The sequence below is a fragment of the Haliotis rufescens genome, unplaced genomic scaffold, assembly GCF_023055435.1.
Source record: "Haliotis rufescens isolate VD_foot unplaced genomic scaffold, xgHalRufe1.0.p SCAF_58, whole genome shotgun sequence".
NCBI lineage: Eukaryota > Metazoa > Mollusca > Gastropoda > Lepetellida > Haliotidae > Haliotis > Haliotis rufescens.
In genome coordinates, this window is record NW_025964312.1 from 1,850,909 (window position 1) to 1,867,458 (window position 16,550).

Sequence of the window (16,550 nt, forward strand, 5' to 3'; positions counted from 1 at the left end):
CCGATGTCCTAGAAAAACAGTTTGTCGAATTACATCGACAATCTTCAATTATAACGTCGTTTCTAGTTTGACGTCAGTCCGACGTTACGTCACATTAAGATTCGAATGAAGTCAACAATGCCATTCTGATAAGGGAAACAATAACTGGTGTACAAGAAGTGATATTTACACTAATGCAAGCATGATTTATATGAATTTGGTTATGTCTGACCCTATGGGTTATAACATGAGCATGATCAATGCCTCTAGTAAATGATGGACCCATGAAGATCCGGGGTAGAATAGGTCTTCAGCAACCCATGCTTGCCATAAAAGTCAACCCATGCTTGTTGTAAGAGGCGACTAACGGGATCAGGTGGTCAGGGTCGCTGACTTGGTTGATGCATGTCATCCTATCCCAATTGTCTGGACTGATGTTCATGATGTCAGTCACTGGATTGTCTGGTCCAGCGGTGGTTGGGGCAGTGGGGCAGCTTGTGGTTAAAGTGTTTGCTTGAGAAGATGGCCTGAGTTGGATTTCCCACATGGGAACAACATGTGAATCCCATTTCTGTGACGTGTCAAAAAATGAAACAAAAGTTTGGTGCTGATGATGGTGCCTTCAGTACCATCAAAACAGTTTACCTCCATCACTCATTCTCATCAACATCAGGTAAGATTCTCCTCTACCACTCAAAGAATATTTGTGTTCTGCAGGGGCAGATCCAGAGGGGATAGCCCCCCTCACTTCTTTTTTCATATCTGATGAGGGGGCACGGGTGTCCCAGTTGTCTAAGGCACCGCGATTCGCTGTGCAGAGTTGCGTCCCCTGGGCATGCCAGAAACCTATGATTGTGGGTTCGAATCCCGGTTCGCCCCGATGGTGCAACTAGGTTTCTGTCACTTGCAGCATGTAAAGCACTGATTTCACACTTCCAATGTTCAACAAGGGTTTACATGGCTCAATAGTAGGACTAGGGCTGTTCTCTCATAATGGACATTATGATCGGTCACTTCCTTATTCTCCAAGAGGGGGCACGGGTGGCCCAGTCGTCTAAGGCGCCAAGATTTGAATTGCAGAGTTGTGTCCCTTGGGTGCGCCAGAAACTTATGATTGTGGGTTCGAATAACCGATTTGCCCTGATAAGGTTTCTAGGTTTGTCAGCACCATACCCGTGCTCGTGGGTTTCACCGAAGTGGTAAACGTCTGAGACCTGCATCACTTTGGGCTTTCCTCCCACATTAAGCTGACACGCCGCGATATAACTGGAATACTGTTAAAAGCGGCGTTAAACCCAACTCACTCACTCACTCATATCTGATGACATTTAATATGCACATTTCGTATCATAACATGTTGATTTGGTTGTTAAGGTACATTATTAATAATGCTTTACATACAGTTTGTGCAACTATGCTTGTCGTAAGAGGCGACTAATGGGATCGGGTGGTCAGGCTCACTGACTTGGTTGATGCATGTTGGGTGGATCGATGCTCATGTCAAACACTGGATTGTCTGGTCCAGACTCGATTATTTTACAGACCGTCGTCATATGGCTGGAATATTGCTGAGTGCGGCATTAAACAACAAACAAACAAAACATACAGTTTGTTATGGGTGGGGACCCTCTCCTTCCCCTTTTTATGTTCAAATACCTGGATCTGCCCCTGTTGTGTGGGGCTTTTGTTAATATTGAAAAGAGTGAATCATATCAAATCAGATGTGGTTAAAGCGTTCGCTTGTCACGCCGAACACCTGGGTTTGAATCCCAACATGGGCAAGAAGCTAGGGCTGGGACGGGTAACTCGGGTACTCCGGTCGGTTGGGTCCTGAGTAGGACCCGGGTACCCACATGACTACCCAGACCCGTGGTTAGTCACGTGACATACTGTTTAATGACATTAACAATAGAACCCAATGGTTACACTACAAGCATAGCTAATGTTCACATTTCTTTCTCACTATGCAAGCCTTCGTTCTGACTTTTATATGTTCAAGTAAGGATAAAGCGTCTATCAACTACGGATTATACATAATATGATTGTTTTATACATGTATCTAAATAGTTTTTGCCAGAGCTGCAGTAAAACAATTCCCATTCGGACATTTTGTACCCAACTCTTGAGACCTATATTGGGTATCTGAGTAGGGCCCGGGTAATAGGGTGGCGGGTACCCGGGTAGTAAATTTGGACTCATCCCAGCCCTACAAGAAGCCCATTTCGTAATGTTGCAAGAATATTGCTAAAAGCGGCATGAAAGTGTAGCAGGGCGTGGAGTCATCCTATGGATGACATCCTTACCTTGTCAGCTTGCTGACGGGGTTAACCTCTTTGGTCATGTGGACAAGGCGTCCGACCTCTGATCAGAAGGTCCGTGGTTCGAATCCCCTCACGGGACTCGGAAATTTTATGGCCGCTACAAAAGCACACTCATTCATCCCGATGAAGACTTGTAAAGACAACAGAGAGAGGCTGTGATTGTGGTACTGGTGTTATTTCAAACAATATAGAGACGTAACAGCACCTCCAACACAAAGGCTGTCAGATTCATATAGTCAGATGCAGTAAAGATAAAATTCAGTTCCTGAGCAAATAAATCTGGCAATCTGATGAGAAAGCAAATAACTAAAATGTAACACAGACAGGGAATAGGAATGTATAAAATAAAATGAGATAAAATAGATTCATTTAAATATGCTATTTACAAATAGGAAGTATTTACATTGTGTAAAATTAGACACATAAGACATGAGAAAACTCAATCAACACACAAAACAACTATACCAGAAAACATAGACTTCTTCATGGCTGTTGAATATTACCCCCCCACAGGGGCATGGAATGTTCACTTGGTTTTCACAAACGGATAGAGTTACTTCCCTTCCTTTAACAAATTTCTTTCTTAGGCTTAAAAAAATACAAGAATTGGTTACTCAGGTAATGGGTTTTGAAACATTATGACTTTTTTTTGTTATTTGTTCAAACTAGTATGTAACCAAAAAAACACTTGTGTACAATCAACCTGGGATAGGGCCTCCCTACATAAATGTATTCCTTGATGAGTAAAATACTAGAATACAGTGGGTTTTTTAAAATGGAAATAAAAAACAAACATGCGTCGAACTTTATGATGATGTGGGCGGAACCCTGGGAACCAAGACTATTATTTTTTTAGCTTTGTCTTTTCAACAGTCTCAGTGGCATAATAAATTCCTTAATTTCCAATTTTTTATTGGCAGATCCGGGAACTTAATATTAGAAAACCCACAACTGAGTACTGTTGTATTAACTAGTGGTCGTGTAATTTAATGGTATTGTGACATCAGTGCCTATTAAAACATTTAAATTATCATGTTATCATTATCATCAATAATTTACTATACACAATTGTGTGATGAAATGATAATTTTGGTGAACATTGTTCTTGCCAGTCAGCAATATTCCAGCTATATCAAGGCAGCATAACGATTGACAGTGTTCAAGTGTTCATCATAAGCCGCATACAAACTGATCAGGTCAAACACGACATAACATCCTCACAAGCATACTCAACACAAATATATCCATGTTAAATATCTCCAATCATTAAAACATGTAACATTTAAGAATTGCACCATTTAATTACCGTATTTGCCGTAATAAATGACCTTGGAGCTTCGAAAATTGACAATACACAAGTTAAATTTGTTTGTGAAGACAAAGTGTTAAGAAATAAACTTAATTCAAACTTTGAAGTAAAGGAGGAAAAATCAATAATAGTTGTAGGCAGTTATATAACCTTTTCCTGACAAGATTTTTTCTACAAAAAATGTGTAAAATACACAAGACAATATGGCCTGTCATGTAAATTTTTCGTCTTCCATGGGGGTGTTTAAGAAGATTACTTACATATTTGATTAGAAGTTGGTCAAGGGGCGCTTACTGGAGCAGGTCACTTAATACGGTGAATACGGTATTTTATTTAAAAGGACAAGTTATTGACATCAAACATACACACAATCTTATCGATATTAAAATCTATACGTTTTTCTGGTATTAAAATATTCAGATCTGTTACCATCAATGTTTCTGCAACAAACATTTAAGAGACAAAAGACTGAAAACAGGTTCTGGAATCTTTGAAAGAGATTTTGAAAATAAAACTGATACAATCTTGCAACAAATGTTATGCTTGGGATAACACTTTCTTAGTAAAGTACAGATTCTCATACGTTTTGTTTTTATTGGTGTAAAAAAAAGGAAAAATAAAATAAAAAAAGGTACGAGAATCTGTACTTAACTAAGAAAGTGTTATCCCAAATATAACATTTGTTGCATTTCACCACTTTCTAAATGGCATTGTGTGTTCATTGATACAACCTTGTATCATGATTTGTTGAAAATAAAAACAGAAACATAATTTGGAATTCCCACATTTTGTATACGAAAGCTGTAAAAACTGTTAATTCCATGGACTTGGCATAAAGGGGATAAAAACAAGGACTGGTCATCACCCAATGTCAATATTTTGTATAAGAAGGCTATATATACTGATAATTCTACCATGTATGGCGCTGGGCATTAAGAGGCTAAAACAAGGACTGGTCAGCTTGGAGTCAATATACTGTGTGTGAGTAGGGTACCCATGCTAAACTGCGGTATGATAATACAGTGGGGTAGCACTAAAAAACGGCATTCGTCGAACTCGTACAAGCAGCCACACACACACGTGCATGCACGTCACCATTTAAGTGCAGTAACCCTATTTCACCTCCCCGATACTGATTATTCCCTAGAAATTATATACAACCTGAACAAAGTGTTTATGAAACATGTATTGTGTCGCATCCCTGTGTTACACAAGCAGAACTGTTTAAATGAATGATAGGTGAGCTGATAATTGCAAGGCTATGGCACAAGCTGCATGAGAAATATGGCACATGTAGGCTGGTTCCCTTGGAAGGGGACATCGATGTCACATTTTACTGATTCTGTTTGGTTTGAGATTTATATTTATCACCACACTCAGCAATATTCCAGCTATATGACGGCGGTCTGTAAATAATCGAGTCTGGACCAGACAATCCAATGATTGACATCATGAGCATCAATCTACGCAATTGGGATCGATGACATGCATCAACCAAGTCAGCGAGCCTGACCACCCGATCCCATCAGACTCCTCTTACAACAAGCATAGTCGCCTTTTACAGCAAACAAGTGTTGCTGAAGACCTATTCTAACCCAGATCTTCACATGTCTATTACACACGTGAAACATTACTGCTTGTGACGTGTGATCTGGAATCTAATTGGTCAGAGAACTCGCTTCTTTCCCTGGCAAAGGCCGTGGTTTGATTCACTGGTTAAAAATTGGACTACACTGCAAAGCAGATGTATGTACAGGTGGATGTCTGTGTTAACTTGTGAGATACTGACGAGGAACAATAGGATACAACCGAATTATTAATTCAATAATTATTGTACAACATAGACAAGGTACTTCAGTCAGGTGGAAACACTACTTTCTTTCAGGGGCAAACTAGACATTTTTTCTTTTAAATAAATACAAATCCATATTGCTGCTTTTCATCAATAAACACAAACTTGATGTTGCTATTTCTTCATAAATACAATCTATTGTGATGTTTTTCCTCAATAAACACAACTTAATGGTGATGTTTTCATCAATAAATATCAATCCATCGTGATGTTCTTCTTCAGTGAACACAACTTAATGTTGAAGTTTTCATCAATAAACACAACTTAATGTTGAAGTTTTCATCAATAAACACAACTTACTGCTGATGTTTTCACCATTACACACAAGTTTTCATCAATAAACATCGCTTAATGTTTTCATTCATAAATATTCACTAAACATTGATGTTTTTTCATCAATAAACATCGCTTGATGTTTTAATCCATAATATTCACTAAACCTTGATGTTTTTTCATCCATTAACATCCCCTAATGTTTTAATCCATAATAATCACAAAACGTGTTTTCTTCAATAAACATCCCTTAATGTTTTCATCAAATAATAATCACTAAACATTGATGTTTTTTCATCAATAAACATCACTGAATGTTTTCATCCATAATAATCACTAAACCTTGATGTTTTTTCATCAATAAACATCCCTTAATGTTTTAATCCATAATAATCACTAAACCTTGATGTTTTTTCATCAGTAAACAGCTGTACATTCATGTAAAAGGCCAGACCAACTTAAGTACTTGTCTTACAGATCATGTCATTATTTAGCCATTTTCTCAAAAACAAAAAACTTTGTTAGGAAACAACTGTGTCCTGTAAAGACTCCAGGAAATATTAGCACTTGAAGCGAAAGAATTATTACAAAAAACACCCAATGAACGAGATCTACATATTATGCACAATAAAACACAGTAATAGGCACAATACAGTAAAAAAATAAATCATCGGGTTTATACTCTTTGGAGCTGTTTATTGTATTTTCGCCTTCATGCATGTATTTCCTGGATAGAAATCTGTACAACAATAAAAAAAATTGGTCTGGCGTAAAATTAATATTGAGGATAAATAAATATTTGTCAACCATATCACACAGACATCAACGGAACAATTATGGAATTGGTTCAATCACAAAAGATACAAGGGGGAAAAGCACTGTTACATAAATGCCTTCCATGAAAGACAAAAAGGCATTCAAATAAGTCACACAACCTGTTGCTAAGCAACCATCGAGGGAATGCTTTGTTACCGTGGAAACAAAGGATTGCCTCCGGGTCCAGGTATATCGACAACCGTCCTTGAAATGATGAAGAGAATCAGCGTCAAAATGGCAATAACAACTGACATTATTCCAAGGGCAATCCCGGACGATTTGATGGAGCTCTTAAACTTGGCTGGTCCGATGGTTGTCAGCAGAGCTCCACACAGCAGCAGAGTGAAGATTATGGATACAGTGGTGTTGATGAGGACGATGTCTCCAAACTTTGAAAATGGCTGGATCGTGGTTTGTGTGAGAGGTATAGCTGCGATGATGGTGGTGATTGCAGAGCTGATGATGGCGACGCCGATGTGTCGAAGTGCGAAGCTTGTCCTCCAAGCTCGTTTCTCAGCATTTTTCTGTAAAAAACAAAATGGATTTCATCACATGTTGTACTGTTAAAAGTCTCAACGAGGTTAAATAACTTTTATCTGTTTTTCAGTTTTATCACAGTGTGTCAGCTTAGTGAGAACGAAAACCCTAAAGGTTTTTTGTTTTTAATTATTACTTTTTTTGTTGTTGTTTGTTTAACGGCGCACTCAGCAATATTCCAACTATATGACGGCGGTCTGTAAATAATCGAGTCTGGACCAGACAATCCAGTGATTAATATCATGAGCATCGATTCATGCAATTGGGATTGATGACATGCATCAACCAAGTCAGCGAGCCTGACCACCCGATCCCGGTAGTCGCCTTCTTACAACAAGCATAGTCACCTTTTACGGCAAGCATGGGTTGCTGAAGATCTATTCTACCCCGTTTCTTCACGGCCCACCACTTTGGTAAACAGGTTAACTTGAACACACTAACCATGCTAATTACCGGTAACAGCAGGTTAGCAGACACAAATCTCAATGATTAACACATCGACTCTACAACACTATGCCCATAAGGTGATTATAAAATGTGAATGTAGGTGAAATTCTCCTTAACCTTATTAAAATTGTTTGAAACACACAAATTAAGTCCATATGTCTAAAAAGGTATTCATAAAATCAAAACAATTCATCAGCCATAATCTATCAAAATGAATGACTATATGTTAAAGATAACACGTTTACTTAACTAGGAGCAAACATTCAAAATGTTAACATGACTCTGGCCTCAAGAGAAGATAACTCGGTTCATCAAACGAAGTTACCTCCCTTTGACCTACACAGCCAGCTCCTGTCCCGCTTGTGGCAACCTTCGTGTGCTGGCAGCCATGACTAGAATCTTAAAATTTGCCCTCTAACCCCAAATGTTGTGACATTGGTTTCTGCGTGAGGGTATTTGGGAATGGCGTAAGAGTGAATTTTGAAAAGGTTTACGAATGAATTACAATTTCCCAGTTGAATTTATGTCTTGTTTGTTTATTCAGATTGGTTCAAGATTGCAGACAAACAGAAAAGCAAAACTTCCCCTTACATTTTAACAATTACACGATAGTTGAAACGAGATAGAAATTCACTACTTCTTTGTAAACAGTCGGTTGAGAGAACAACTTCATGCATGGCAGTGGCCGCCTAGCACAGTGGGGAGCTGTGACTAGTAGCAGACCCGTGAGGATCTTGGGGAGAATAGGTCTTCAGCAACCCATGCTTACTGTTAAAGGCGACTATGCTTGTCGTAAGAGGTAACTTATGGGATGGTGTGGTCAGGCTCGCTGACTTGGTTGATGCATGTCATCATATCCCAACTGCCTGGATCGATGCTCATGATGTCAATCACTGGATTGACTGGTCCAGTGATTGACTGGTCCAGACTCGATTATTTACAGACCTCCATCATATAGCTGGAATATTGCTGAGTGCGGCGTTAAACAACAAACAAACATAAAACTAGCAGCAGTAACAGTAATGAGAGCTCTGCCACAGGGCTTTTGCTGTGAGGAGCCTGGCATATGAGTGAGTGAGTGAATATGGTTTTATGCCGTTTTAGCAATATTCCAGCAATATCACGGCGGGGGGACACCAGAAATGGGCTTCACAAAATGTACCCATGTCGGGAATCGAACCCGGGTCTTCGGCGTGACGAGCGCCTGGCATATGACTGGCTATGAGGCCTCATTTTTCCTGTGTGAAGACATCTAGCTTACCATTTGAGCTGCTTGTGGAATATATTTGATGGCGATGATGTAACCTTCCACTAGATGGATGCAGTAGTCGACGGACGAGCCCACCAGTATCGACAGCGAGATGGCTTCCACCGCACCCATCTCCCATCCAGCCAGGTAGAAGATGGCCACAACGAGGCAAATCATGGCTGCAACAAGGACATAGTATGTCAGACAGTTGTTCAATGTGGTCACATTCAGCACTAGCAGATATTCATTAGAGATAATTAAAATATCAGACATAATAGAAAACAGTAAAAATAGACAATAACCTTAAGTTCAACAGAACGCCACTTTTAGCAATATTCCAATTATCACGGCGGGGGACACCAGAAATGGGCTTCACACATTGTACCCATGTCGGGAATCGAACCCGGGTCTTCGGCGTGAGGAGTAAACACTTTAACCACCCCACTGCCCTTTCTTTAGAAAGAACATTTCAGAGTGGTAAAGGATATATCATGAAGTTTCCATATTATCGATGTTCATGTGAACAAGTTTTACACCATATCACAACATATTTAAATTATAGTTGAGGAAAATCCAGTGTCATTAAAATCAGACCTTAGTTCTCGCTACCGCTAAACAAAGATCTGAGGACATCCCATTATGGGTCACGTCAGACCGACCTTGCGCGAACTTTGACGGACCAATGGAGTGACCAATCAGAAACCAGCTTTCTTGTGCTTTACGGCACTAATTTCAAATTGGCGACTACGCTTCGAAACATATTTTGACAAATTCTCGATTACAAATTGGAAACCTGAACAAAAAAACATTCTGGAATGACTAATAGATAGTCTAGAATGTATGGATTCAGTCGTTAAACACGTAACTATTGTTCAGAATACCCCATGTTAAAGTTTTCGAGATTGCATGATTAGAAATCACATTCCGACAGTCACTTTCATAATCTGGTAAGCGACTCACTGATTGGTCGGATGAAAGGTCGTTCTGACGTGACCCCTAATGGGATGTCTTCAGATCTTTGTTTAGCGGTTGCGAGAACTAGGATCTGATTTGAATTGAGATTGAGGAAAACCAAAACAATCTTCAAACCTCATTTGCATGTATAACCCCTAACCAAACAAAATTTTCATTAAATTATTAGAAAATGTAACGGATTGATAATCGATAGATCTTCACATGAGTCATAATGAAACTATGATCATACAGATTGTATGTTGCGTTGTAATTTAGTCCCAAACATACTCGAAAACACACTTTAATGTTGAAATAACATCTCATACCTGGTTGAGTTTCAAATTCTCATGTTGGCATTAGGAATATTTCATATCGGAATTTGAAACAGCCTGGAAATAGTAAGCGAGTTGGATTTAGCTTACAGCAATATCTCAGCAATATGTCGTGGAAATGGTTTCCTTGGAAACAGTGAAACCCTGCTAATCTGTACGGTAACATACCCACTGATATCGTCCAGATTAACAAGTGTCTACATTATCGAATCAGGGTACAGAGTAATATCCCTTTATTTGTACATAAACATTCCCATAGTTAATAGATTGGATTATGGTTTTAAAATACAGGGTCTGCGCTAATAAGGTTGCACTGTATATGATTTATTTTTTTTGGTTTATGATATGGTTTTTGCAAAGTTCCCGCCTTCTCCCACTCTCTATGTGACTCACCTGTGATTGTGATGACCACAATAAACAGTAGACCAAGGTGTCCTGTAAATATCGCTATGGCGATGATACATACAACCATTGACAAGGCTAGGCCATAGATGGCGCTACTGACAGCCACCACCTCCATCATCACCTGAAAAAAAGTAGCAGACATAGTACTCTTAAACAAAGCATCACAAACATTATCAAAGATTATTCAATTATCTCTGCTACCTTACTTCACACAACGTAATTTCTTGAATTAAGGATTGTCTTAATCAACATGCCATGAAAGACAGGAAGAGAATACTCTAAAAAATAACATGTTATCAGGGTTGATGTGAAGTTCATTTCTAAAAACTCTTTTTCACAATATATCAACAAAAACATAAAGAACCTGTAAATCATATTTGAAATCAAAAACTTTTTTTTCTTGTACACCTTAACATTTTCCACTGAACATTGAATCATGTAAATTAAACAGAAAAAAATTAAACTTTTGTCATTCCATTAATTGGTATCTATATAAAGGATTAAGATTGAATGCTTAAAAATTAAACAATTCAATACAAAAATTCATGATCAATCACTAGTCCTTTGTAATCATCATTTGTTGCGATTTGTGGCAAATCTGCCAGATTGTATGCGTGCTTCACTATAGTTGAGATCTGTATGCTATGTAGAGTTATCTCCCTGTACTAAATGCCATGTGTTCCAAGATGGAGGATTAAACTAGATTGCTCCGAGTCAGTGAGTCTAGTTTCTATAGATACAAGAGTTACCTGTGTTTCAAGATAACCCACATAACATTACATCATTAATTGGTGCTTTTCATAGATCCCTTGAACAGTTTGTTTAAAGAGACTCAAGAAATAAAAGATATATCTGCACAGGAAATTGCATCCCCTTAGACGACAGGCGTCACCTAGACGGAAACAAGATAAGGACTGCATCCTCCCACCCCAGAGATTCCAGAAGAGTGTACCGACCTTCTTCCAGAACTCGGAGGCCTGGAACATGTCCTTGAGTGGTGAGTCCGGACTGAGCTTCGTCTCCTTGATGTGCTTCATGAACGCCTCCCACTTCTGGTACTGCTTGTAGGCTGTGAAGTAGGACATGCCCTTGGACGTTGTCTGCAGGAGGGACAAACAGAGCCTTGTACAGAATACTCAGACACGAAGTTGTCTGCAGGAGGGACAAACAGAGTCTCGTACAGAATACTCAGACACGAAGTTGTACTGCCACTCTTATCTATTGTGTTGTAGGTATCTTCCTATCTCGTAATAACCTCTTGGGAGATTTTACTTTCTCTTTGTAAGACCTTATCCCGGGAATGAGGTTTTACTTTTTCCTAGTAAGACCTGGTATGAGGTTTTACTTTTTCCTAGTAAGACCTGGTACAAGGTTTTACTTTTTCCTAGTAAGACCTGGTATGAGGTTTTACTTTTTCCTAGTAAGGCCTGGTACAAGGTTTTACTTTTTCCTAGTAAGACCTGGTATGAGGTTTTACTTTTTCCTAGTAAGACCTGGTACAAGGTTTTACTTTTTCCTAGTAAGACCTGGTATGAGATTTTACTTTTTCCTAGTAAGACCTGGTACAAGGTTTTACTTTTTCCTATTAAGACCTGGTATGAGGTTTTACTTTTACGGCGTCATACTGTATTGCTTTGCTATAAGGTATCTCGATGTTTTGTTATTTTCTTTTGGTATTTCTTGCATTTTGATGGTTCATAAGTGAGATATATCACTCCTCCTTGGTTATGGTCAAAACGTATGGTCAACGAGCTTCACTCCTCGGCCGATACCCTCTTGCCTCGGTCTTACTATTTCGACCATAACCGCAGAGTCGTGCTTTATCCTCTAATTATAAACCTATTCATTGGGATCGCTATGAAGTAAGAGACTTCTTTCCATAGGCATTAAAACCTATTGTGAGGTTTTACTTTCCAGTCGGGTTAAATCTCCTTAACAGGGACGTTGTAATGTCCCTGGGATTTTATATAATATAACTTCCGTTCGGATTGTAACATGTAATGAAATGTAAAATCAAATGACAAATGTTTTCTTTATATTCCCGAGGATCGAACTCACAACCTTCATATCTGTAGCCCAGTGAGTGTACCACAAGGCTACAGAGGTGTTGATAAGCCTCACTGGTTTTTAGAATGTCCTTTTCAAGATCCATACGCCAGCAACAGATATTTTACGAGCGTTTCCTAAGGTTCATGGAAAGTATGTTCGAAACATAAAAATGTTCATAAATGTTGTTTTAAGTTTCTTTTTTCGGTTTATAAGCATGGAAAAACACTTTCCCTCAGATTTGGTAGACAGAGCATGCCCTGGGGGTCGGGAAAATCCGCGGGGGCTTCGCCCCCTTGGTTTTTCCCTCCTCAGGGCATACTCTGTCTACCAAAACCTCGTGAGCCTGTTTTCTCCAATACATATTACCCACAAGGAGAATGAGCGTGTATAATAACTTCCCAATATTTTCACAAGTACATTCTAGCAATTCTTAATGCTGATTGGTCTATTGAAGTCACATGACGTCAAAGCTCAAATCAATTATCAAACTTGTATAGTATAGTATTGTAATTCCAAAAACAAATGATCAGGGACATTAAACTAATGGTGATAGAATCGATGAAAACAGTTGACTACTTACAGATTCAAACGCGAAGGCCAGCCAGAGCAGGGTGTTGTTGGGCGTCATGCCTCCTACAGCTTGGATTGGGGCTTGGAACTTGCTGATGGAGCTTGACTTGGGCAGATCCTTACACTCAGGAACCATGTGTAGCATCACGATGTAAGACTGTGGTATGACTGTCCAACACAATGTTATTGTTGAAGTTTATGTTGTGCTATGTGTGGTGTGCAATACATATGTCCGCAACATTATTATTATTAGTACCGTATTCGACGTAATAAGCGCCCCGCTCTAATAAGCGCCCACGGCGATATTTGCTAATATATTGGCTAGTGAACAATCCCAATTAGCACCCCTTCCGATTGATCAATGTACACAAGACTTATTTATTCGTGTATAATACGTGTGTTATTAGCATTCTTAATTATGGGAAATTAAATTCTGGAAAAATATATCAGTCGTATATAAACATTTTTAGGCTGTCAGCATAAACCACAAAATTTACGATCTTTCGACTTGTTGTTTTTCACCAAAATAATATTCTAATAAGAGCCCCATATTTCTAATTTTGATAGCGCCCTGGGCGCTTATTATGTCGAATACGGTATATGCGTAATATCATGCCAGGTCAGCTACATGAGTGAGGAAAGATCAAAGTGACACACGACTTAAGGCAAATAAAGTGCCGGTCAAATGAAAGTGACTACTCATGTTTCATGATGGCCAAAAACGGTACAAACAAGAAATAGTTATTCGATGGTGATGTATTTGATACGGGTATCATAGAGCTGAGACCGCCTCCGTGGTCTGGTGGTAGAGCGTCCGCCCAGAGAGCGGAAGGTCCGGGGTTCGATCCCAGGCCGCGTCATACCAAAAGACGTTAAAAGATGGTACTTGATGTTACCCTGTCTGGCGCTCGGCATTAAGGGGCTAAAACAAGGACTGGTCGGCTCGGAGTCAGTATAGTGTGTCTGAGTGGGGTATTCATTTTAAACTGCGGCATGGTATCTCAGTGAGCTAGCACTATAAATCGGCATCAGTCGGGACTAGTACAAGCAGCCACACAAACACACACACGTACATGCACGTGGCTACATAAGTGCAATAATCTTGGACACGACGTTAAACCCCATTTCACCTCACCTCATGGTAGTGTTTTGGATCTCAAGCTTGCAGTGTTTCGGGGACTGTTTTCACCCTAGTAACATGTCCATTTAATTATTTTCGTCAAATCAAATTTCGAAGTGAATACTTTCTTTTCCTGGTAGTCTGTGCACAGTTTATAGATGTTCATAGAAGTTATCCTTTTGGGGTGAGTGATTGAGTATGGTTTTATGCCATTTTACACTGTTTTTAGCAATATTCCAGCAATATGCTGGGGACACCAGAAATGGGCTTCACACATTGTACCCATGTCGGGGATCGAACCCGGGTCTTTGGTGTGACGAGCAAATGCTTTAACCATTAGGCAGGCTACTTGACCGCCCCTATCCTTTTGGAACTAAGAGAAGCAGTCAGTGAAAGTGTTGACAGTGCCAGACTAAATACAAACTCAACACCATGTTGGTGCTACAATCAGTTGCCATAGTTACCTGGAGGGAGGCAGTGGGCGCTGCCTTTCTTCACGAGCTCTGTGTTGGCTGCGATCATCTTGCACACCGAACACAGCTCCTTCAGGACAGGGAGGGTCATCGACTTCTGGCTGAACCCAAGGTCGAACGTTGTACGACCCTGAAAGGAGAAATACACCAACTGTTGATTCTAACGTCACATTTTTTCTCAAATTCATTTGGTTGAGTTCTAAAGAATTAGTTTGTGACGATTCTGGGAATAAGACGACCCCAGTACCTCGTGTTTATATCTAAGGTCCGCAGTACGCAACTCTAAATATTACCAGTCCCCACTAATTTTTGTTAGTCCCAACATTCAACAATAAAACAATGTTTGAAAATTAGTTGGTTTTAATTCTTTCAACATCATGTTCAATGCAATGACGTCATCTCTTACTTTTTTAGAAAAAAATTGATTGGTCAATAGGAGGGACATACAAGGGACATAACTCGCAATAGCCACTGGTGGTGCTCCGATCGAGTCTGGAAATTCCAGCCAAGTTCGGCATGGGTGGAAACTGGAGTTTATAGTCAGTGAACTCCCTTGCCTCCGTAAGATGGACTACACTGAACATATGGATCATTACTCAGGCTATTAGCCACCAGTTGGTGCAAGCCCAGATGTGACTGTCAATAGACTGCGGGATACGGCTGTAATATTGCAGACTGTTGCGAAATGTAACATTCACTGACTCACGCACATCCCAACCCAAACTCATTCATTTGCCACCCACCCATCCATCCAGTGATTTCACTTACCCAAGCAGTTACAAGACTGAAGCTACTCTCTCACTTGTCACTCCCTCACTCAGTGACAAGACCGAAGCTACTCACCCATCTATCCACTCAGTGACAAGACCGTAGCTACTCTCTCACTCGTCACTCCCCACTCAGTGACAAGATTGAAACACTCACCCATCTATCCACTCAATGACAAGACCAAAGCTACTCTCTCACTCGTCACTCCCCACTCAGTGACAAGACCAAAGCTACTCACCCATCTATCCATTCAGTGACATGATCGAAGGTACTCTCTCACTTGTCACTCCCCACTCAGTGACAAGACCGAAGCTACTCACCCATCTATCCACTCAGTGACAAGACCGAAGCTACTCTTCCACCCACCTGCCTGCCTGCACCCCGCCCGCCCGACCACCCACTCACTCACTCACTGACTCACTGAGTGAAAAGACCACAGCAACTCACCGAGTATTCACTCAACACATGGCCTTTCTGCACATTGCTCCGATCCAGTCCTTTAATCCCGAACACCACATAGACTTTGGTCCCTGTGCGGATATTGGGCCGTTCTTTCAGGTCGTTGCACTTGTTCCCACCGCAGGCATTGAAGTTCTCGGACACAGACCCGGGCTTGACCGTCGTCGTGGAGCGGTCTGCAAACACAAATGTGTGATAATAACTACCTAATTACAGGGAAACATGGTCACTCCAGCCTCTGGATACCTCGCCCCCTGGACTATTCTTCCAAAATGTCTAAAACATTCATAATCCCTCTCACACCATTACTGCTGGTGCTTCGGCCTGTAGCAAGCCAAAATGGTAAAGGGCAAGCTACTATTAATAGCAATCCAGTTCATGACTCCTATGTGTCAATTTTTTCTTTATTAATATGTACACTTACACATATCGTATTTGTTAATTTGTTTCAACATGCTAATTATAAAGGCTTAAAAAAAAATGAAAGATTTGGTTCTCAGGCAATGACTTTTGAATTGTTTTTTTTCATTTTCAAAATAGTATGTACAGTAAAGAAATGTGCATGTAAAGGGAAGTAACTGCGTACGATATTGGATCTCTTTGTAATTAAGCATTAGGTAGTTTTTAATTTGAAAAA

The 16,550-nt window shown here is 39.9% G+C and overlaps 1 protein-coding gene across 5 annotated transcripts in view; it reads right to left on the bottom strand.

Annotated features, from left to right (window-relative positions):
• Nucleotides 1-5,092: 5,092 nt before the first annotated feature.
• Nucleotides 5,093-16,550, bottom strand: part of LOC124149599 (protein dispatched homolog 3-like) — a 46,593-nt gene continuing 35,135 nt past the window's right edge. For all 5 annotated transcript variants that reach the window (XM_046521288.2, XM_046521289.2, XM_046521286.2 and 2 more), the window contains 7 exons: nucleotides 15,902-16,089; nucleotides 14,678-14,816; nucleotides 13,104-13,261; nucleotides 11,431-11,574; nucleotides 10,463-10,595; nucleotides 8,796-8,962; nucleotides 5,093-7,074 (listed from right to left, as the gene is read on the bottom strand). In XM_046521288.2, coding sequence (XP_046377244.2) covers nucleotides 6,703-7,074; nucleotides 8,796-8,962; nucleotides 10,463-10,595; nucleotides 11,431-11,574; nucleotides 13,104-13,261; nucleotides 14,678-14,816; nucleotides 15,902-16,089 — 1,301 coding nt within the window. In that variant the 3' untranslated portion in view covers nucleotides 5,093-6,702. The remainder of the gene's footprint in view (nucleotides 7,075-8,795; nucleotides 8,963-10,462; nucleotides 10,596-11,430; nucleotides 11,575-13,103; nucleotides 13,262-14,677; nucleotides 14,817-15,901; nucleotides 16,090-16,550) is intronic.